The 24879-nt window shown below is 50.7% G+C and overlaps 1 protein-coding gene and 1 long non-coding RNA gene across 3 annotated transcripts in view; one reads left to right on the top strand and one right to left on the bottom strand.

The window, feature by feature from the left end:
- The window catches only part of Itga11 (integrin subunit alpha 11), a 110201-nt gene that overhangs the window by 27197 nt on the left and 58125 nt on the right, over nucleotides 1–24879 (top strand). For both annotated transcript variants that reach the window (XR_015626629.1, NM_001413793.1), the window contains 1 exon segment: nucleotides 20749–20849. Coding sequence is in view for 1 of the 2 variants with exons in the window: in NM_001413793.1 (NP_001400722.1) it covers nucleotides 20749–20849 (101 nt within the window). In the remaining variant the exon portion in view is untranslated.
- Nucleotides 1718–3016, bottom strand: LOC120094185 (uncharacterized). Its single transcript, XR_015627766.1, has 3 exons — nucleotides 2871–3016; nucleotides 2161–2284; nucleotides 1718–1901 (listed from the first exon to the last, which is right to left on the bottom strand). It is a non-coding gene; the product is annotated as an uncharacterized LOC120094185 (long non-coding RNA).

The following is a 24879-nucleotide window of genomic DNA, read 5'->3' on the forward strand; positions in this document are numbered from 1 at the left end:
CCAGCCAGGTTCTAAAATGGGGAGCCTTAGACAGGGTCTCTGGAAGGCCTCTGAGCAGAAGACGCCTCTGAGGTCGCGAGATGCCTTGGCTTCTTAGACGCTTTGGCTGACCTGAGCGTGGCCCAGAGCCTTGTGGAAGGAGTGTGCGCCCCGCCCCGGGTGAGATGGACAGGGCCACACCCACTGGAACCCCTACACCTGAGCTTATTTACTGCTCCTGCTGAGCTTAGAGAAGCGGAGAGAGCAGCCTTGGAGACTTGGGAAGCTGCAGGACCTGTGAGGTGGACCGCAGCACCCTGGGCCTTTCAGGGGATCCTGTCCCCAATGATAGGAACCTCATTTATTATGCTACTTGTATCAGCCATTTGTCTTGTTGCTGTGACCAAATACCTGAGAAACACACTTTCAGGAAGGAATGAAGCGTTCATTTTGGCTCACAGTTGGAGAGCACAGTCCAGCACTGCAGGGAGGCATGACATCAGGGGCAGCCGGTCCACTGCATTTAGTCAGGAAGCAGAAAGGCAAATGCTACAGCTAGCTCCCTCTTTGCTTTTACTGCAGTTGGGGTCCCAGCCCATGGAGTGGTGCCACCCACGTTCAGGGTGGGTCTTGCCACCTCCATTAACCGGATCTAGATCATGCCTCACAGGCATGGCCAGAGATTTGTTCCCATGGTGACTCTAAGCCACATCAAGGTGGCAATCATGACTGACCGCCACATTCCTTTCTCTGCTTCCTCCTCTCTCTCTCCCTCTCTCTCTCTGTCTCACACACACACACACACACACACACACACACACACACACACACACTCACACACACACACACCGATGCTTTTCCCACCTTGCAGGCAGCTTTCTGGGAGTTTTATTCACAGAGAGGACCCATGGGTGTTGATCTCAGGGTGAGAGACTGATGGCAGTCTCCCCAGGGAGAACACTGGTTGACCACTATTCATGTGGCCATCAGAGGGCACCTCAAAGAGGGACAAGAGAGAGGATTTGAAGCTCAAAGCTCTGCCACTTGGACACAGGCCTTGGAAGACTCAACCTTTCCGAACCTCTGTTCACTCACACACCAAATGAGACTGGACCCTCCCCGCTCCATCTGGACGTGTTGAGCAAGGTTAAAGAGCACTGTAAGTGCAAGTTCACACGTGAGAATCCTGAAATCAAGACAGTGGCTGAGGCTTGGGAAGTCCTGTGCACCCTGGGCAGAGCTCATACTCACAGGCTGCCCCCTGGGTCAGAGGATCTGTGTAACTCAAATTGCTCCCCGGTAGCCTCCAGCAGCGAGATGGGCCTCGGAAGCTCACCTTCTACACCACATCATGAATCTAGAACAAGGAGATGCCACCAGAGGGGAAAGCGTCACTCCCAGACACCAGTGTGTCCCAGGGAAGAACTGGCCCAGTGCCACCCACTTTGGGTTCCCACAAGGAGGCCTGGGCCATCATGCTGGAGCCTCATGGGGCATCAGGGACACAGTAGCCTAAGAGGTCAAGGGAAGGTCTGGTGGGGTGGCCAGTGGCTTTAATTCTTAATCCTTCACCTTTTCCTACCATGCCAGACTCAGACGCCTCCTTGGGCTCTGCCGAGCATCCAGGGATGCTGTGGGCATCTTGAACCGTTTCTGACATGCTTCAGGCTCAGCAACAATAACAACACTCACGGCACACAGAAAGGAAAGAGAAAACAAATTCCTCAGGGACTGAGTGTTCTCTGTCTCTGCTCTTTAAGCCCTTGTGTATTTTCAGAGAAATTCAATCCACATGACTTGAGCTCGTTTACATTGAAGTGATTAAGACCATTTGATGTCCCCATGCTTCAGCGCCGGCTTGCAGAAGCCCCTGCCTGTGTCCTCCGGAGCAGGAAGCCTCCTGATGCTGGGAAGAAAGAGAGCTGGGCCCCATAAGGTCCCAGTTTGTGCTTGAAGCTCTGCCCCTCAGCTCTCTATAAGGCAGAACATTCCGCTAAAGGAGACACTGTTAGACTTTGAGACACAAGGCCAGGGTAAGCTGCCTGCGTGTGCGTACGAGTTACATCTCAATTCTAGAACGAAATACATAGCAGAGCAATCGAAGGCAGGAAGGGCTTATTTAGACTTCCAGAGAGAGGGGAAAACACATCACAGTACAGAAGGCATAGAGTGTGAACCAACCAGTCACATCTGATTGCTTTTGCCATCGGGGAGCAGAGCGAGGCAAACACGGTGCTCAGCTGGCCGTCCACGTCTTATTATTGGGGCCCAGATCTGGTTTTGGGAGAGCCAGGGCTGGGGATTCCTGTAGTAAAAAGATAAAGGGGGAAGAGGGAGGGGCCAAGCCCAGCTAGGAAGAGACAGGCGTGCTCAAGGAACACAGATTCCAGCTCACAGGTACCTAGAGAGGGATGCACGAAAAGGCTTGGGGTTCATTCGTTTGAGGTTCATTTGAAAGAATCAGTTTCAAACATGGCAGGAAACAGTGGTGGAGGAATCAGAGGAGGATTGGATTTTGATGTCAAAACATCTTCCTGATTCCCACCCTACCGCCCTCGCCCTTCCCCTCTTTGTCTCCCCTCCCCATCTTCTTCCCTCACTTGCCTTGTCTCCTTCCTCCTCTTCCCTTCCCCTGTTCTCCTCTGGCCCCTCCTTCTTATCCTTCTTCCCCTTTTCTCACCTTCCTTCACCTCCCTGCAACCCCTGTTCTCCCCACCATACCCCCTCAATCTCTCTCTTCTTTTCGATTCTTTTCTCCCTCACCCAAATCTCTATTGGGGCCAGGATAGAGGTTGCAGGGTACCAAGCAAAAGGAAATTACCTCCCTCCTGCACCACCTCCACCCCCCGCTTTCCTAGGAAGCATCAATATATCAACAACTCAACTCATACCTTAAGGACAGGGAGGGAAGGTGCCAAAGCTGAGCTTCCCAAAGCCTGGAACATTCCCTGGGTGAACAAGAGCCCTGGTGGGAAGGAGGGCGGCCCCGTGCTTGTGCGCATGCACGTACGAGAGGGCAAAAGACTGAGGGAAGATCCTAGACAACAGAGAGAACAGCAGAAGGTGAGTGGGTGGAGACTGTGTGGGAAACTGGTGAGGTGCAGTTTCTGCAGGAGTTACCTTGGGTTGGTTCCTAAATTCAGTCTGCTCTAAAGAGTAGAAACTTCTAAGGGGAGAGAACAACTGGTGGGCATGGGTCAGAGCGCACGGCTTTACTCACCCAATCTCAAGTCCCAACCTTCTGATCAGGGTGTTCTGGCAACCATTTAACTGGGCTGTGTGGTCAGGAGCTTCAAGAGACATGAGACTGCGTGTCTTACAGGCGGATTGAAGAGAGGGAGGGTGCGACCCAGACACCTGCAGAGTTTGGAATGAGGTGCACCATGCACGATCTGGCCACCATGCTCACCATCACCTCCACCAGAAGCGGGCCATCACGTGGTGGTCCTAAGATGACGAGGGCTGGAATACTCGCGCAGGCCACTAACTCCTTCTGCTTAGGTTTTATTATCAACGGGACGAGCAGGGCTGAAGAGATGACTCGATGGTTAAGAGTGCTCCCTGCTTTGCAGAGGACCCAGGTTCCCAGCACCCATATCAGGCGCTTCACAACCAACTATAGCACTATTTACACCCTCTAACCTCCACCGGTTCTCACATGCATGTGCTGCATGGAAACTCGTGCAGTCTCACATACACACATACATAAACTGAAACAAATAAATCTAAACAGACAAACTCTACACAACCTAGAGTCACCAGGGAAGAGGGACCCTCAACTGAAGATTTGCCTGTGGGCTTGCCAGTGGGGCGTTGTCTTGACAGCTGATTGACTCAGGAGGGCTCAGACAACTGTGAACCGCACCCCCCACCCCCACCTCAGGCATGCGATCCTGGGCTGTATAAAAAGCAAACTGAACAAGGAAGAGAGTGAACTAGTGAGAGGCATTCTTCCACGGACCCTGCTTCAAGCCCCTGCTTTGATTCTGCCCTAACTTCTCTCAGTAAAACATTGTGACCTGGGAGTTATAAGCTAAATAAACCCTTGCTTTTGATCAGAGTATTTTATCACTGTGATAGGAAAAAAAAAAGTAGAACATACCCTAGTCTCTCCTCAGAGTCCTATCAGGCATGGTGTCTTGTGCTATGGAGATGCCAGGCAGAGCAGACAGCTCCTCATCCTGAAAGCAGGGCCACCATTGCAATGTCCTCCAAGGACAGTTCTCAGAGGCAGAGATGAGTTCGGGGTCGTCCAGGGCTAGGAGCATCCTGTAGGATGCCCAGATGGACCACACGGAACCATGGGTGGGCCTTCAGGGTTGCTGTGCCCTGTGTCAGTTCTACCTTACATAGAGGATGGTCTGAAAGGTCCTCCCAACCGCTTTACTTCAAAGATGAGGAAGCCAAAGCTCAGGGTAGAACAATATTAAACCAAGTCCCATGACAAGTCAGTGGGAGAGAGAGGGCTGAAACGCATGTCCAGCTGCCAGCCCCGGGCAGCATCTCCATCCTGGGACAGCTCCACCTGACTAGTGAGCACTTAGATGAGACCTGCTAGAGGCAGTTAGTTCACCTAGCATCCTGGGTCCCAGAGCACAGGATGCCCTAGATAGTACCCATCCAGAACAAGACACAGGTCCTCTCCTAGGACTTTCCATAGCTCCTTACTTGTAAGCTTGTATTGCCCTAGAACTCTCCGTATAGTCCCAGAGGCTCACTGAGGGAGGACACTGAGAACACTCCCATCTAGTCTTCAAAGTTGCACCAGTGGGGCAGGGATGCTGGCTCAGTTGTGCCTACCATGAACAAGGTCCTGGGTTCAATTCCTCGAACTGTATAAACTTGGCATGATGGCCCACTCCTGTAACCCCTGCACTTGGGAAGTGGAGACAAGAGGATCAAAGGGTTATTCTTGGCTACTTAGTAAGTTCAAGGACAGCTTGGGTCATACGCTGCTCCCTCCCATATCCGCACTTTCCAAGCCATGAGACTTGAACAGGTCACAGCCGTTTTCTGTACCAGTCCCTTCATCCAACAAAAGGGTCCAGGGATGCAACTTGGAGAGCATCCTTGTGAAGGAAGGCAGAGGAGATGATGTAAATGTCTATCACAGAGCAATCATTGAGAGAGTTTGTCTCCTTCATTGTTCCTTTCCTGAGGGGAGCAGACAGGGGCTTCAAGGAAAGGGCAGAATGACAGGTCGTCAATCTGTTGCTCTTCCTCGGAGACAGGCCTAGAGCAGGCTTGACCTTCATGCTGTGGGAATCTCACTGAAAAACTATGTGTCTTCTTCCCCAACTCAGGCCCCCCAGAGCAGGCTCCCAACTCTGTGGAGCAGAAATGCCGTCCGCTATTTTCCCTTGGAACAAATCAAAAATCCACACCCTGACTCATTCTGGTTTGAGGATAAATCACGGTAGAGGCAAAGCTGGTGGGTAGGATGACATCCACTGTGTAAGGGCCAGAGAGAAGGGGGGAAACCATATTCTAGGGAAATGCTGGCTTAGGCCCCAGGCCAAGCCACCAGGCAGGCCCTGGCATGGCAGGCAGGCGAGCAAGGCAAGAGGGGATTGTGGGAGGCTCAGTGAGGGGAGTAGAAGGCCAGGCAGTTGTCCTCGTTGATGGGGTTGGGAGCACCTTATGCCTCCAAATGGCAAGCAGCAACCTTGAGAGGTGATACAGGGAGGGGGGAGGGGCTGCCAGCCCCAGAACCCAGTACAAACTCAGGGGCCGTGTGTGTGTGTGTGTGTGTGTGTGTGTGTGTGTGTGTGTGTGTGTGTAGCTGTGACAGACAGACAGCTAGCAGCTCTCAAGGCTCTTTCAAGCCCCCAAGTCATTTCTTCCCCTGCTGCCCCCTTATTTATTTATGTTTTTAGTTCTAAATCAATGCGGGAAAGTGCCAGGACTTGAAGTACGTGAGTGATGGCTCCGGTAGTTCTTCACAGAGTCAACTGCAGAGCTGGAGCCAAGGGCATCTTACAGACAGCGAAGGTTCTCAGTGCTGAACTCCGAAAGGCAGGGAGCCAGTCAGTATGTGTTATGGGGGAAGAAGACACACGGTCTTGGGAGTGCAAACACTGAAGGGAAGCCTCCTGGTTACTAACCTCCAAGAGAGAAAATAAACGGGCTTTGGCCAGTTCAGGGAAGCCAGGGAGAACTGCCAACTCAGCATCTTCTTGGCCTGCCTGGTCCTGTTCTCTACCTCTCCTCACCCCTGCATAGTGGCCTGAAGCCCCCTCACCCTACCCCCTTCCCCAAAGCCAACACCACCCATTCTGTGACTCCCAACCTCCTTCTAAGTCCAATGCAAGACAGACAAAGGGAGCGTCTTACGTGAGCGAGAGAATAAGATCAGACTGAAACCTACTTCGCCTTCAAAACAGATCCCTATGATTTCAAGGCTGGTACACTCCATTCTCCGTGTCTGTGAGTCCCAGATCTGCAAACCCAATAACAAAAGAGTGTCTGTACTGAGCATGCCTGGGTTTCTTCCTTATCATTATTCTCTAAGTCATACATCACAGTAGCCGTTTAAATAGCTATTTGATTTGACTAGCCTAGAGGTGGCTTAAAGTATATGAGGTTCTATGCAAACGCTAAGCCATTGTGTGTGCATGTGCGTGTGCGTGTGTGTGCATATGTGTGTGTGTGTTGTATGCACACGTGTTATGGATATGCATGTGCCTGTGCATGCACTTGTAGAGACAGAGGACATTAGGTTCCTGCTCTCTCACTCTCTACCCTATTCTGTCAAGACAGGGCCTCTCATTGAACCTGGAGGTAAGCTAGCAGCCAGCAAACTGCAGCAATTCTCCTGTCTCAGCTCCCATCCCACACAGCACTGGGGTTACATGGACACATGGACACACCCAGTTTTTTATTCAGGTCCCACTGCTTCTGTGGCATTCTGACCACTGAGCTGTCTTGTCAGGCCCTGCCTTGAGCCATTTTATGTAGGAATCTGAGCAGCTGCAGATTTTAGTGTCCATGGAGTCCTGGAGCCAATTTCCCATGAACACTAAGGAATGGCTAGAGTCAGTTTGAGGAGGGGGTGGGGTTTTTTTTCTTTTTTCTTTTTTTCGGAGCTGGGGACCGAACCCAGGGCCTTCCGCTTGCTAGGCAAGCGCTCTACCACTGAGCTAAATCCCCAACCCGGAGGGGGTGTTTTTGAGACATGGTCCCACTATGTAGTCCTGGCTTGCCTGAAACTCTTAGAGATCCACCTGTCTCTGCCTCCCAAGTGCCAGGATTAAAGGTGTGTGCCACCATACCATACGTCACAGTCAGTTTTCATGGCTCCTTACAATTTTAGCTTCATCTATCCTAACTGGCACCAGTGGGCACAGGTTGGCCCCTCGTGATTCTGCTACTGATTCTGTGGGTTCGCCATAGGTGTGACTGACCAGCAGTGTGAGCTTCCCATCAGCAGGCTGCACCACAAGAAAACAACAAACAAACAAACACTGACCTTTTCTTGACAGTCAGAAAGTAGCCACATTTTCAAAGGTTGTATACAATTTTACCACATTGCTGTGGCATAAATGTCTTCCTCACTAATCTTAGTTATAATCAACCCCATTAATGAAACCAGGGTTTTCCCCAGGCTTAGAGAGGATGCTTCCTTTGAACTACCCCTGACTGCAACACAACCAAGATCTTGGTGCTTTTAGCCCCTCTCCATGCCTCCTTCCGTGCATGGCCAGCGGTACCATGTTTGCTTCTGAACAGAGCTGGCTGTGGTTTTTCTCTTGAGTTCTGAAGTCTATCCCTAACCGCTGGAATGTTTCCCTCCTTGTTCTGCTGCCATGAATCAGACAGACACAGTTGCACAGAGCCACCTGGAAAGAGCGTTGTAAGAAAAACCAATTAGGAGAAATGGAAAAAGGGAGATGGAAACAGAGGTGGATGGAAAGAGGGAGAGAAGAGTGTGAGCCCCACGGGCAGGGCTTTCCTCTTGTGGTCTTTGCAGCTTCAGCGTGAGACTCAGGCTCACAGACGGGAACGAAGGAGGAAGAGGGCTCTAGAAGTCTGAGTGAGAACCATACTAAACCTCAGGGAAACACAAAGCTAGACATCTTAGATGGGGTTCTGGGACCATAGTCCCTGTGTAGGGCACACTGAGATCCCTTTTCCCTGCCGAGTAGGGAAGGATCAGCCACAGTGAAGGCAAGAAAGGAGGTGGGTAAGGGGAGGGCAGGCCCACAGCAGACAGCACAGCCTGTGGCTGCAGCTCCTCTCTTCCTTGTGCTCTGCCCCTTCCCAACTGCAGAGCTCACGACTCTGAAATGCAAGATGAGGGCATTTTCAAATGTGTAACAACAGACTTTACTCACTCGTAAAGGTTCAAGTGACTATGTAGCCCTTTTCTTTCTTTAGGACTCCTCAAACTAAGATATATTCTATAAGAATGGCCAGCTGCAAGGCTGGAGAAATGGCTCAGTTGTTAAGAGCACTTGTTCTTGCAGACCTGGGTTTGTTTTCTAACACCAACATGGCAGCTCACAGCCATCTATAAATCCAGCTCCAGGGGATCCAATTGTCTGGCCCCCATGGATACAAAGCACTCAGGTGATCAGACACACGTGCAAGCAGAACACTTTGCTTTAAAAGATTTATCTATTATATATGCGCACACTGTAGCTGTCTTCAGACACACCAGAAGAGGGGATCTGATTTCATTACAGATGGTTGTGAGCCACCATGTGGCTGCAGGGAATTGAACTTAGGACCTCTGGAAGAGCAGTCAGCCCCCTTAACCACTCAGCCATCTCTCCAGCCCCAGAACACTCTTATACATAAAATAAGTAATTTTTAAAAGAATATTCATTCATCATGATCTGGAGGGGGGAAATGAAAAGAATCTGAGCTTTGAGTCAAAAAGTGTTTGAAGGATGCATCAGAGCCAGCATCTCTGCTCTGACACTACACTGGACCTGTACCCAGCCCTCTGCTTCTCAAGGAGGGTCCAGGACAAAGGAGGAGGCCTACACATGTTGAGTCTTCACAAGCTTCCAGCTAACTTAGCATCTCTAGTAGTTTCTGAAACTTCAAATATGAGCTCTCTCTCTCTCTCTCTCTCTCTCTCTCTCTCTCTCTCTCTGTGTGTGTGTGTGTGTGTGTGTGTGTGTGTGTGTGTGTGTGTATCTGTCTGTCTTCTGTGGGGTCATTGTGAACTAGGGATGAAACCTAGGGATGAAGCCTAAGGAGTAGAGTGCTTGCCTAGCACACAGGAAGCTCTGGGTCTCATCCCCAGAACCATAAATATCGGGCGTGGTATTACATGCCTGTAATTCCAACATTTGGAAGTTGAGACAGGAGGATTAAAATTCAAGGTCAGCCTGGACTACATGAAACTTAGTCTCAGAGACAGAGAGAGAGAGAGAGAGAGAGAGAGAGAGAGAGAGAGAGAGAGAGAGAGAGAAGAAATGTCATGGACTTCATGAACACTAAGGGAACCTCAGGGGAAGTCTTTAGCATGATCCTTACCAGAAAATTAGCTCCCACAAGGGATCTATTCATAGAACCACTTCCTATGGCTTCTTCCTATGGAGGGATTTGAGAATGGGTGGGCGGGAGCTCCAGTGCCCAATCAGTTGGCATGGCACACTTAGGTGAAAGCAGATGAACACGTGCCTCGGTTTTTGTTAATTTGGAGATGGGGCAGGGCAGGAGATGAACCCTGGGGCTTGCTTTTGCTATACACGTGATCCTGCACTGGGCATTCCGCCCCACTACGCTAAGGATCCCTGCCTGTACACCCAGGTGCTATCATTTCCAAGCCCAGCGAGTACCAATTACTACAGACCAAGGCTCCCAGAGCCCTGAACAACAGAATCACCTACTGAAGTGAACCAACACTCGGTGTCTCAGCCAATTGCCAGGGCAGACTTGCTGGGGTGGAGAGGTAGGCCTGAGACTTCCACTTTTAACCAATGCCGAGATGAGTTTAGGGGCCCCTTTTGAAGACCACTGATGCCCTCCTTGGTGAGAGGTCTGTGGTGTGAGAGGCTGAGGTACCCCAGTAGGTACCTTTAATGCCTGAATCCAAGTACGTGACAGATGGTAGGAATACATCCCCCTGAAAGCAGGTGGGGACAGCTCAACCAGAACCATAAACTTAATTCCAACACTTAGAATTTTGTTTTGTTGTGATTTTGGTGTGCCATTCTTGAAAGCAAACTGTAGATGACAGTGTTGTTTTTGCGAGATCTGAAAGCTGGGCATGACTGGATATGTAGAAGTGCCTTAGTTAGAGTTCTTTGGACATGTGAAGGGAGAAGAGATGGATAGGGCTGTTGGTGAGGTAGGGTGAGAAGGGTCAGGAAGGATCAGTAGGACTGTCTCAGGGATGTCTGTCTAGGGGTTCATCCCGGCACAGCCTTCACCAGGAGGCATATGTTAGAAGATGCACAGACAGGCACTTGCACCTTGACATGGGAGTCACACCATTCTCCCCATGGGTCCAGACCTGCATCCCCAGTTGACACTATTCACAGTGCAAGCCTCTGCCAGGGGCTACTATTCAGGAATGGATTCTCAAACGGTCAAACAAGAGCCGTTCCTCTGTGTCCCTACCTAGGCCCTGTCACAGCATGAGTCTCCATTCCCCTCTGTTCAAGCACACAGTACCCTGCACACAGAACCTACTCAATACCAAACCCATGCAAGTCCCTCGTTTTACAGATGAGGAATGGAGGCCGATATAGGGAAGGTAATTCAACCCAGGTTGTTTAGCTCAGTGGGATAGAACAGCATGAACCACAAACACTCCACGGGGCCCAGGAACAATAGAGTGTCTGTCCCTCAGCCTCCAGATCTTTCCCAGATCTCTGTGCTGGAGGAAAGATCGCTGGACCCACCAGGGACAATGAATGTCCCATGATGCCTCAGCCAGCTCTGCCAGCAAAGTGGTTGGAGGTCGGCGGGTCCTGGCATTTGTGTGCTTGCTTCCTTCATTGTCTGGCCATCTCCCTGGTCAGGGACACCCTGAAAAGGGTTGCTGGGGTGCACTGTGGATTCGACTTAACAGTGAGAGTCTGCACAGAGGGCAGCAGGAACTTCAGAGGCCCTTTCTGACAAGCAGGCAATAGCTGGGGAGCCAGTCAGATGAGCCTCCATCCCACTGAGAAACATCTGTGCAAACGCCTCAGTGCTTAGGTTTCATTTCAAAGGAAAAGATTCGTTACAAAATGGAAAGAAAAAAGTCTCCTAGTGTGGCTTGGACAAATAAGGCAGGGCTTATCAAGCCTTCTGGAAAGAGGAGGAAGGGTTTTTACATGTGGCTCTCAGCCTTTCTGCCCGAGAGAACAGAACCTGAGGCACGCAAAGAATGCTGGGAGCAGGAGTTCGTGTGCAAAGCTGGGGCCAGGAGAGCTTCAGAGAAGCTCACCAGGAAGCTTTATCCCAAGAAGCAAAGAGGACTCAGCCTAGCATGGCAGAGTGAGTGCTCCTCTGTCTGTCCACCCGCTTGCTCAGTAGTGCCAAGCACGGACTGCTCAAAGGACCTTGACCAACTCTGGAAGACAGTTCTCTATAGGAGAAAAAGGATACACCAGAGGCAAAAACAAAGCATCATGGGAATTAAAACTACTTCCGGTCCGGAGATTTTAGAGGGCTTCCTGAGGGACATTGGGAATGGGTGGAATGAGGAAAGGCAGAGAGCTTGGGGTGGGGGACTGCACAAGCGGAGCGGAGTGTGACGTGCTGAGCTGTGGGCGCATGCGTAGCGTGTGTGTGTGTGTGCGTGCGTGTGTGCGTGCGTGTGTGTGTGTGTGTGTGTGTGTGTGTGTAAGAGAGAGAGAGAGAGAGAGAGAGAGAGAGAGAGAGAGAAGCCAGCAACCCCAAATCTTGTTTCCCTTCAGTGGGTTGAGAGCCTCCCTTGCAGCTGCCATCCCTCCCTCGTTCCCTCGTTCTAAGTGGACACAGAGGTAAAGTCACAGGCAGGGACCCAGACCCGTGAGGTCAGCAGAAGGGAAGGTGCAAGTTAAGACCAGACACCAAAATGCAAAAGGCCACCCTCATAGCCAGCCCTCAGAGTGACACCACATCTGGTGTCTTATCTACCCATTCCACTGGGGCTTCAGAGCGCCTGCATCGATTAATATTGACTGAGGCTGTGCAATAGAAAGTTTCCCTGAGCATGAGCAGATGGACTACCAGTATGAAAGTGTAACAGTGTTTTACCACCATGAAGAACTGGGCTGGACCATATTCTCCATCCATACCAGATGGTCCCAGGAAGGCTGAGAGACCACTAACAAGGTGTTTGGCCTCAGCCGACACCGTTTCTCCCCACATATCCACCCTCTCCACTGCCAATCTGCCTCCAGGGGCAACACTCTGCCTACACCTGGCAAACTGCTTAGCTACCAACTTCTGTGATGTGGAACTTCATCAGAAGATTCAGGGAGGGGATGGGGAGAAGGAGAAAGATCCGAAGGTAAAGCACTTGCCGCGCAGGCATGAGGACCTGTGTTTGGTTCTTAGATCTGGGGCACTGTGGTGCATTTTGCAATTTCAGTGCTGGGGAGGCAGAAGCAGATGGATGCCAGGGGTTCCCTAGCTAGCCTACCTAGCCTAACAGTCAAGTGTCTGATCCCAGTGAGAGACCTGCCTCAGGAAACAAAGTAGGGTGGCAACTGGAAGTTGATCTCTGGCTTCTGTGCATGTAGGTGCACACACATGCACACGCACACGCACACACACACAAATACACATGTGTGCATGCACCCACACAAAGAATGGGGGGAGGAGGAATGGGGGAAAGAAAAGGAGGAGGAAGAGAAAAAAGAGGAGGGAGAGGAGGAGGAAGAGGAAGAGGAGGAGGAGGAGGAAGAGGAAGAGTCGTCGTCCCAGGCTGTCAGGAGACACAAACTCTCTGGATCCTGTTCCCTTTACCCTAGGATTCCTCACTCCACAGGAAAGAACATGCCCAAGAAGGGCTGCACTGAAGCCTAGATTCAGGGTCCGAGGTATCATTGGGTAGCCAAGAGTATCACTGATGTAAAGTGATGTGGAAAGGTGTCCATGTGTAAAGCATCCACATACGTGAAATGATTCCAGTTTTCCCAGCCTCTTCACATCTGCCTGGACAGTCTGTACAGGTACAGCCTTCTAGAAAGTCTGTTCACAAGAAAGCCAGGGTCTTTCTGGTCTCACCCCCCCACCCCTAACCTAAGGTATGAACTCTGCTCAATAAACTTGGACTCCCTTTGTAATGTAAAAAGAACTAAATCATACTTTTAAAAATGAATGAGTACTGTTTCAGCTAGCTAAAGGAGAGTGTGTGTGTGCAGGAGTGAGATGACTCAGTGGGCCCCATGCCTTACAACCTGAGTCCCATCCCTGGAACCCACATGGTAGAGGAGGGAACTGACTCCCACAAGTCATCCTCTGGCCTCCACTTGCAAACTATCTGTCAAGGCTGTTGGACAGTTAAGGGCATCATCTACGGAGTGATAAAGACAGTAGGAGAAACATATAAAGAAAATAACACACACCTCTGGTTCAGGCTGAGACCGGAGGATTGTGAGTTCTAGGATAGCCTGGCCTATATAATGATTCATTTCCAAAAAGAAAGAAGAGTCCCAGTTAGTGAAAAGAGAAAAGAGGAGGAGGGGATGGAAGAGGAGGAGGAGGCAGAGGAGGAGGAGGGAGGAAGAAGAAGAAGAGGAGGAAGAGGAGGAGGGAGGAGGAAGAGGGAGAGGAGTAGGAGGGGGAGGCAGGTTGTGACAGGTGGCAGGGAAGACGACCTTGAAGAAGACCCTAAAAGACAAGCAAGAGGAAAAGAGGCCAGCAGCTATGTCGCACTAGTGAGCCTCAGAGGCCATGGCAGAGGAGGGAGTAGAGCAGAGACTCAGACCTTAGCACCCAGGGAAGCCATAGACTCTGCTCTCCCATGTAAAGATCCCACAATCTTCAGATTCAAGGTCACATTAACATCCCCTGAAAGCTTGGGAAACAGGGACTGGGTCCCATCTCCAGTACCTGACTCTATAATCGTCTGAGCTTTGACCCAACGCACTTCATGCCCACAGGTCCCTTTGAGGGGACTCATCCTGCTGTGGGACTGGAGCCCAGTTTGACAATCACTGAGAGGTCACTGCCTGCTGGCCAGCCCGTCCTGTCTTTCAAACCAGAGGCCTCTTGGAGGTGCCTGTGATTGGTACGTCAGTGGAAGGCCCTTCAATGCTGCCAGTGACTGAGGGCGCAAACTGCTAATCACAGGAAACGAAGTTTGTAAAGTTCTCAGAACATTCTAGATGCTCTGCTATTCCTATTATAATTTTATTTAGTGTGTGGGTCAGAGGGCAGCCTGCCAGAATGGGTTCTCTCCTTTCACCGTTGTGAGTCCCAGAATTAAGAGTGTCAAGCTTGGGGGCTGGGGATTTAGCTCAGTGGTAGAGCGCTTACCTAGGAAGCGCAAGGCCCTGGGTTCGGACCCCAGCTCTGAAAAAAAAGAACCAAAAAAAAAAAAAAAGAGTGTCAAGCTTGGAAGCCATCTTGCTGAGAGGGGGTGTGGTGGGGGTGGGGGGTTGGATTGTGTGATCATGGAGGTTAGCCATTTCTAAGACCTGTGAGGAGAATGGGCAAACTAGAGACCACAGAGCAGATGACAGCATTCCAATCAGAGGTTGGCGAACGTGAGAGCCAAAGAAAGCTTTATTTCTGCTCACATCTGAGGACAGGGGAATCTGGTGCCCAAGTTCAAAGGCAATCTAGCAGGAAGATTCTGTCAGTTGGGGCCAATCTTGACAGTGATCAGGCCTTCACCAGATTGAACAAGGCCCACCACATCACAGCGAATAGTCAACTGATTTCATTGCTTGTCAGGTACAGGGACACTCACGGGAACGTGTGGATGGTATTTGACCAAATATCTGAGCTACCTGTGCCAGTCACACTGACACACAACATTGACCCTTACGGTGGCTGTGTTTGTCTAAGACCCACACGGAGGATTCTGGTCTCTAGAGAGAGTTTTACAGAGCCAGGGAGAGTAAGGGAAACATTGGCAGAGTGGCCTCCTTCGTTTGCCCAGCTGCTCGGAGACCAGGCTTTGCCAGGTGTCTGGGCCAAGGTGGGCATGAGCCCCTGTGGCTCTCCCCAGCTTTGGCAGCCCGTAGATTCTCCCTGCACACACACACACACACACACACACACACACACACACACACACACACACACAGCCCTGAGCCCCGATGCCTCAGGCTCTCTGTCTGCCATGCCCAGCACTTTCCCCCACTCCATCTTGAACACATTAGCTACTAGCTCATACTGGCTGGAGAGAGAGAGAGAGAGAGAGAGCGCGCCTCTCTGAAGGAGAACTGCCTTTCATTCTCTAGATTGGTGAGCTCCCACACACTGTGCCTCTATCTGATGTCAGAGGGGGAAAGTGAAGGCAACACAGAAATGGGGGACAGATGGCCCAGGGTGGTTTTGGGGTCGGAGGCAGTAGAAAAGGACCAAATGATGAAGGGATGGATGAAGAGAGGAGAAAATGCAGGTCATCGTTGAGAAATGAGTCCATTTGGCTTTATGGAGGCCAGCCCAGTCCACACTGTGTGCTTCTAAAGTCTTTGCAATGAGGAGGGAGCACTGAACCTGGAGTCCTAGCTCTGAACCTAGACAGGCTTCCAACGTGTACGAACTGACCTTGTAACCAAAAGCATGTGTCCATACGTCCTGTACACGTGACTCATTAAAATCCACTGGGTCGACACTGATTATTGAGGCTCCTAGGTTACAAGGGGGAAACATTACAGAGAGTTGCTACCAATGGCCAGGAAAGAACCAGAGCCTGCAGTCTGCCCTTCTTCAGCAGTCCCTACTAGCCTCTAGACTCGAGATCTCTGCAGAGGCTGGCCTCACTCTCAGAATCTGCTTTCCTAGACATCCAATAGCCACTAGTGCTCACGGCTCTGGCTTCCACCATCTGTGTGGGAGTTGAGCTGCTCACACCTGCCTTGGCAGACGGCAGACGCAGGCAATAAAAGATGCGGCTGGATTTAGAGCACAGCCCTGCCTGCCAGCTTTCTACCCTCCTCGACTTGGCGCAGAGGGTAGACGCCCAGAGACAGGACACTGGGCCCTAACATGGCTTTGTCTCCTCCTGTCCTACCTGGCACACCGTCCATCCTCACTCTGGGTTCTGGGTGCCTCTTCCAAGGCTGCCAGAGGGTTTTCCCAGCTCTGTTAGCCTCAACACCCATTACCAGGTACGCAGAAACATCTGCAGTCTGGGGTTCCCTCTCAAGGAGCTGTTTTAAGGAGGTCACACATAAAATGAAAGAGTTTCTGTTCTCCTGAGACTAGCTGGGGGACAGTTCCGGAGTTCAGTGAACAACAGAAGAGGGCAGGCAAGATGGCTCAGTGGGTAAGAGTGCTTGCCACAAAACCTGAGGACGATCCCTGGGACCCACATGATAAAAAGAGAAAAGTGAGTCCTGCAAGCTGTCCTCTGACTTACACACATGCACTGGGGCATGTGTATACAGAGAGAGAGAGAGAGAGAGAGAGAGAGAGAGAGAGAGAGAGAGAGAGAGGCAGAGACACAGAGACACAGAGACAGAAAGACAGAGACAGAGAAAGAGAGGTAATTTTTTTAAAAAGAAGTAATGAGTGGTTGGGGATTTAGCTCAGTGGTAGAGCACTTGCCTAGCAAGGGCAAGGCCCTGGCTCCGGAAAAAAAAAAAAGAAAAAAGAAAAAAGAAAAAGAAGTAATGTACATGATGTAGTCACCACCTGAGCTGGAATTGGAATCCACTCCTCATTGCCACATGTCTCATAGCACAGTAATGTGGTGGAGCGTATGCACACATATGTGTCTACAGGTGTGCACACATGCAGAAGCCAGAGGATAACCTCAACTTTTGTTCCTTGACCACCACCCATCTTGTTTTCTTTAAAGCAGGGTCTCTCACCGGCCTAAAGCTAGGCTGAGCTGAGCAGTGAACCCCAGGGATCCACCTGTCTGTCTCTGTCTCCCAAATACTGGAGTTACAAACGCATACCACCACACCTTTCTTTTTGATGGGGCAGGGGAGGGGAGGGTGATCAGGAGACCATGCTCAGGTCTCCTGCTCTCAAGGTGAGTGCTCTTGGCAATAAGCTACATCCACAGCCTGAGCTAAATGGATGCATCCTGCAGTCTTGCAGGAGAGGCTGTGAGGTGGAAAGTCAGGAGGGAAGCTTACAGGTCAGGCACGCGTGTGCGCACACACATTGACACAGACAAACAAAGTACACACATATGTAGACACACACACACATAGACACACACACACACACACACACACACACACACACACACACACCACTCATAACTTATGCCCTACTGGGAGCCCAAACTGTCCACAGTAGACTTCTCCATAGTGTCCTCCCTTGGCTCAGTCCTCCTTATAGAGTGGCCACAGAGGAAGGCCTACAGCTACAATGCTGGCTGCCAACCCCCCTTCAGCCAAAGCACCCTTGCCATCACCTCCCTAGGAAGAATGTTGGGAGGCCGCAGCTGGTGACGCATAGCCCTCAGCCATGGAAGGCCCTTGTTTGCCGCAACCTTTTGGTTTCCCGTGCTCTCTGATGCCCATACCAGAAGATATTGAGTATCTAGTACAAACACCCCCTCGGGCTCCGAGGTTGCATATGGCCACTTAAAGCTGAGGCCACGGTGGGTGGTGGGGCTGCCAGACCCCAGGAACAATTTGGCTGCTCTTGGCGATGACGTGGCCCTTTTCTCAAACTTCAGCAGTTAGCCCCTCAAAGCAAGCCTGAATCATTCCCTCCAAACCTCAAACCCGCCAGGCACACGTCATGCCCAGACTCCAGAGGGAAGAGAGGAGGTAGCCCAGTCCCCCTCTTTGGCAAGACATTTGGGGCAACATAGAGGAAGCTGTTCCATGAGCCCTGTAGTCCCAACCTTGCCACAAACTGAATGCCCAGTCAGCTTCCCTCTCAGAGCATCTCATTTCTGTGTCTGTACTGTGGGAACAGTAAACCCTGCTCTGATCCCCAGAAAAATGAGGTCTGGGGATAATGGAGATAGGACATAGGGACACTCTTGTTCTTTGAGGAGGACAAACCCAGTCTTGCTACAGATTTGGCCATAAGGACTTAGTGCATTTAATGTCATGTTGCCCCATCTTCACCATGCCAGGACACATGACTAGCTGCTAATGGCCACCAGTCTTTATGCATAGCTTGCACGTACAGTCCCCTGTCTATGTCTTATGCCTTAGCATTGGGGAGATGGTGAGAGACTGGCAGTGAGGCAGTGCTAAGCCCCATTTCTGTGCCAGGAAAACTGAGGTTTGGTTGGTTAAATTCCTCCAGATCATGCGAAAAGGTCTGAGATTCTCAACTAAGTTCTCCCACTACCAGAACCCTCCAAGTAGCCCTGGACTTCAGTGCTCCACTTAGAAGTGAGAAGGGCAGTGAGGAGCCCACCCAGGGCATGCTGGGAGTGGGTTTTAGAAGATGGACTGGCTGTTCCAGAAGACAGCAGTGTCTGTCCTAATCTAGAACAAGCTATGGCGGGTCCGCCTTAAAATTTCAGCATTCCATCTAAAAAGCCCTCCCTCCTCCTTCTCTCTGAAAGAATGGAACAGTATTGCCTACCCAATCTGTCCCAGAATTAAGTAGCCAAAAGTTGTCTAGACAAACAGATTTTATAGGCCCAATTAACCCCTGCCAATCAGACACAGGCACACCTAATAAGGGGCTATATTTAGAGGCTGTCATTATCTGGCTCCCTGGGGAGAAACCTCGACTCTTATTTCACAGACATTTCCTTTCTAACAAAGCTCTGTCAAGCCCCAATTCAGCCTGGCAACTTTTCCTAACAGCCCAGAGGTGGAACGCCCGGCCACAAGGAGACGCTGCTGTCCTGTGCAGAAGCATCATGGTGGGCAGTTGCTGCAAGAGCTGGGTCAAGAGAGCTCCTGATTCCTTTATCCCATTCCTGGGTATTCTATAGCTCTCAGGATCTGTCAGCCTCACTGTGGTGAGCTGGGTACACATTCCATGACAACACACTGCCAACACACTGCCTCCAAAAAGGAATGTGGTGTATGTGTGTCTGTGTGTGTGTGTGTGTGTGTGTGTGTGTGTGTGTCTGTATATGTCTGTGTACACGCCTATGTATGGGTATTTGAGCACTCATGCACATGTGAAGAGGCCAGAGATCACCCTTGGTGCTTTTCCTAGACACCATCTACATTGTGCTTTGAAGACAGTCACTCACTGGCTTGGAACTTGCCAACTAGGCTAGACTACCTGGCCACTGAGCCCCAGAGAGCCACTCATCTCCACCCCACCAGCACACCACACCACTGTTAGGATTACAAGCATATACTGCTAGTTCTGACTTTGCTGGGACTCAAACCCAGGTCCTCACCCATGTCCAGTAAGCACTTTACCTACTGAGCCATCTCCCCAGCTTAGAGGCCACCCTTCTTAGCTCACTATTAGCTGTAAGCCTTGGAGCAGGGAGTGGTACAGCTGCCCAAGGCCCAGAGGGCTCTGGTTGTACCAGAATGCCACATACTGACAGGTGAGCCCTTGGCCATCTAGGCTTCTCCTCAGGTCACTCGTTCCTGTGGCCTCCTGGGATAATACTGCCACCTGGAGGTTGGGATGAGGCATAAACGCCAGGGGTGCACATTTAGGTCCAGCAGAGCCAGTGTCAGTGTGGAACTTGCCAGCCACAGGAGCGCTGCTCTAACAGCTTGTACGAATGTGTCCCCGACAGCACAAGATTTCCCTCTCTGCACAGTGTGCTCATTTCCCTGGGGAATGTGTATTTGTAAGCAAGGTGTGCTCTTCCTTTGTAGAAGTTGGGGTCGGGAGGTGATGGCTGCAGGGACTCGTAAACAATGTTGCTTAAATGGCAGGAACAGGTCTCCCACAGATGCAGAGGCCAAAACTAAAGCAGCCTTCAGTCTGCTCCCTTCTTGCTCTGTGGCAGAGTCTTTTATTGATTCTTCTAGATGCCAGAGGCACCCAGTGTGTCACCCCGCCCCGTGCTCCCTGTCCCTGTTGTGGCAACAGCATCTTTGATGGCCTAGTCCCCTCTTCTCCTCGTGCTTCTCCTCTGTGCATCCCTCCTAAAACATCTTCCCTGGTCATAGGGCCACTAGACTCATTCAAGATAAAGCCTTGCTTTATCTCCATTTGCAAAGGGCCTTCCTCCATATAACACGAGATGGCACAGGCACAGGCACAGGCACGGGCACCAGCACGGGCACATGCACAGGCACAGGCACGGGCACGGGCACGGGCACGGGCACGGGCACAGGCACAGGCACAGGCACAGGCACAGGCACAGGCACAGGCACAGGCACAGGCACAGGCACAGGCACAGGCACAGGCAGGCAGATTCCATGGCTCCTTCTTCCACCTGGCGCTGTGTTCTCCTGAAGCAGACTTAGTGACCCCCGATCAACACACCTCAGCTACCCTGAGCAAGACGAAGTATTCCTGATGGGATAGAACGAGGCTCTCATGGCTCCTCTGCACTGCACCACCATCCCTCCCTCTGCTTCTCCAATGCACCGCCCTTCCCACGGCACAGGCGCTGCAGGTCTTCAGCTCTGTATACCCAGACCTGGTACAAAGTCCCCCCAACACGCTACTGAAAGCCCAGCTTCCCTCAGCAGGAAAGCGCTCCACCCTGTCCCATCTTCCTCTCCACCTCCCCTACCCCCAAGAGGCCAGCTTCCGGGGTAAGGAATGCCACCCCAACCACTTGTCTCCTCTTCTTTCTCTTCACAGGTTGGTTGTGGGTGCCCCACTGGAAACCAATGGCCACCAGAAGACAGGAGATGTATACAAGTGTCCAGTAACCCAGGGCAACTGCACCAAACTCAACCTGGGTAAGCTCTTCTTAACTCAGGTACAGAACAGGGTCTGGCACACTCCCATGTTCATAGTCACGTGGTTCATCTCCGCCCATGTTACATACAGAGCAGACCGATGAGTGTCTGCATCTGCAGTCACTTGCCTCTTCCCGGCCGTCTAGCAAGATGCATCACTATGCTCACACTGCAAGGAAGCTCGTACTCGCCTTGCAAGCTTGAAGACTCAAGTTCAAACTCTAAAAGCCACACTTGAATAAAAAACCCAGACACGGGAGTACATACTTACAATCCTGGTGATAAGGAGGCTGAGATAGACGTATGGTTGGGGCTCCCTGGTGGGCCAGCCTAGCAAACATGACAAGGTCCAGGCCAGTGAGTAAAGATAGGCAATGGAAAGACACCCAAGGTTCTCCTCTGACACCTACATGTGCACATACATAAAGAAAGAAGGAAACAGACACAGAAACGGGGTGGGATGGGGGTGGAGAGAACCTGAGGCCTAAGAGATGAGGCATCTTTCTCTCAGTCACACTGCTTGTTGCTTAACACCAGGCCTCCACCCCACACTGCACATCTTCCTAACCCATCCACTGCCTGTGTGCTCAGGCTTTTCTGTCCCCCTGGAGCGAGTGTGCTCACGTTTCTGATCTTGAAACAGGAGCATTGGCACCAGATCTGTGTGTGGTCAGCAGCATCCATGAGGCTGGGCATGACCACACCCTTCTAGGCATTCCTGCCCATCACTGAGACTGGACCATCCAACAGATGAGGAAGTGACAGCAGAAGGAAGCAAGCAGACAGGCCCAGGACCAGTGTGCTAGGACCTCAAGCCACTCAGCATGCCCGCCCTGCAAACACTGTGTAGCGCTGAGCCCACATGAAGGCTTTTCCTCATTTTCCCCATGGAGGCACTCTCCAGCCTGTTCTAGAGCAGAGACAAAGGGAGATGCTGGACACACACACACACACACACACACACACACACTCACACACATACACACACTCACATACACATACACACACTTACACACACTCACACACACATACACACACTCACACACTCACACACATACACACACTCACACATACATACACACACTCACATACACATACACACTCACATACACATACACACTTACACTCACACACACTCACACACACATACACACATTCACACACATACACACACATACACACACTCACATACACATACACACTCACACACACTCACACACACATACACACACTCACACACACATACACACACACTCACATACACATACACACACTTACACTCACACACACTCACACACACATACACACATTCACACATATACACACACATTCACACACTCACACACATATACACAATCACACACACTCACACACACATACACACACACACTCACACACACATACACACACTCACACATATACACACACACTCACATACACATACACACTCACACACACATACACACACATACACACACTCACACACACATACACACTCACACACTCACACACACATACACACACTCACACACACATACACACACACTCACATACACATACACACTTACACTCACACACACTCACACACATACACACATTCACACACATACACACACATTCACACACTCACACACATATACACAATCACACACACTCACACACATACACACACTCACACACACACTCACACACACACACTCACACACATATACACACACACTCACATTCACACACACACACTCACACACATACACACACTCACATACACATACACACACTTACACACACTCACACACACATACACACACTCACACACTCACACACATACACACACTCACACATACATACAGACACTCACATACACATACACACTCACACACACATACACACACTCACACACATACACACACACTCACATACACATACACACTCACACACACATACACACACATACACACACTCACATACACATACACACTCACACACACTCACACACACATACACACACTCACACACACATACACACACTCACACACACATACACACACTCACATACACATACACACTTACACTCACACACACTCACACACACATACACACATTCACACACATACACACACATTCACACACTCACACACATATACACAATCACACACACTCACACACACATACACACACTCACACACACACACTCACACACACACACACTCACACACATATACACACACTCACATTCACACACACACACACACACACACACACACACACACACAGCTCCATTCTACTTAACGCTTCCATCTTTTCCTAAAGGGCAGAGAGGCTGTGGTTTGTCTTTGCCCACAAAAGGGAAAGAAATCCTAAGTGGGCCACAAAGCCATAATTCTCAGGCCTTTCCTGGAAGATTGGCCTTGGCCTTCCCAGTCCTTTTTCTCGTCCTCCAGCAAGGTCCTCTGCCCTAGAAACTCACCTGAGGATCCGAGGAGGAGGGACTGGGTAGGGTAGTCAGCACAAGAAAAGATGGCTGTAGTTCTAGATATAAACAGATGGAGGGAAAGGCCATTGTCCAAGAGAAATCCCAAAGACGGATTCCTGGGGTCACCAATGTCTGCCGCATGATACCAGAGGCTCCCAAGAACCACGTGGATGAAGAATCCAAACCCCAGCACTGTTGGGGCCTAAGCTTCAGTGAGAACACAGGGGAAAGGTGTCTGACTGGTGACTTAAGTCCCCCATCATCACCTCCCCCAGGCACAGGCTACCAAAACAGACCCAGGAGAGCCTCCCCTTCCAGCTGTGCAGCTCCGTGGTCTTCCCCCCCTAGACCCCCTGCAGCTCCGTGTTCTTGAGAAGCTTCTTTCTGTCTCTGAGCCTCAGACTTTGACTTGATGACCCCTAGGACCTACTCTAGATCTGACCTGCGCTCTTACATGGCTGGGAATGTGGCTCCGTCTGCAGCGTGCTTGCCTAGTGTGCAGAAGCCTGGCTTTCATGTCTAGCATCTGGAACTGGTACATCTGTAAGCCTAGCACTTGTGAGGTAGAGGTAGAAGGAGCAGAAGTGCAAGGCCAACCTTGGCTACACAGTGATTTCTAGGCCAGCCTAGGCAACATGAGACCCTATCCAAAAGACAAGAACAAACAACAACAGTGAAAAACACCACCTGAGAGAAGCAGGAAGGAAGAGGGACCTTATAGCTGCCCTGTCTCCACCCTCACTCCAGTCTGTCCTTGCTGCCGTGGTCACCTGTCGTTCTGGTCTTAGCCTGTTCCCAGTCTTGCCTCTGGAAACAAGGCCACTCTTCAAACTGCAGTACCTGGCACAGCACAATGTAGATTCTGTTGGGTTGTAGAATCCCAAACCCCACAGCAGGGGCCACAGGGCTCACGACAGCAGCTGAGGACTGACACATTCCAGCCTCTCCACTCCTTGTCTCCTAAGTCCTTGTGCACACACACCTATACATACACATGTACATATATGCACACATACACACCCTCACACATACAAGTGCACACATGCACATAAGCACAGGTACATCTGCACATACTTACACATACACATGTACATACATGTACACATACATACTCTCACACATACACAAGTGCACACATGCACATAAACACAAGTACACATGTACATATACACACACACATGTGCACCTACAGGCACACATATACACTCTCACACATATCAAGTACACATGCACATACACACACATGCACTTACAAATACACACACATATATGTACATACACATACACACATTCATATACACACGTGCATGAACACATACTTTGCTTCTTGGGAATGCAAACTCCTTTCCATCCCTGAAAAGATGACCTATACCATTGTCCCATGGTTTCTGACCTGCCACAGAACCACCTGTCCCCACCACAGCTGAAAGGACACCATCCACATAGGGTGGCTCCCTGTGAGAGATTCTCAGCAAATGGCAGGAGGGCAGGAGGGCAGGTGTTTAGAGAAGGGGTGTTGGATGACTGGACCTCAGATGGAAAGTGTTGCTGTGAGGG

The sequence above is a fragment of the Rattus norvegicus genome, chromosome 8 (assembly GCF_021556685.1).
Source record: "Rattus norvegicus strain SHRSP/BbbUtx chromosome 8, alternate assembly SHRSP_T2T, whole genome shotgun sequence".
Lineage (NCBI taxonomy): Eukaryota > Metazoa > Chordata > Mammalia > Rodentia > Muridae > Rattus > Rattus norvegicus.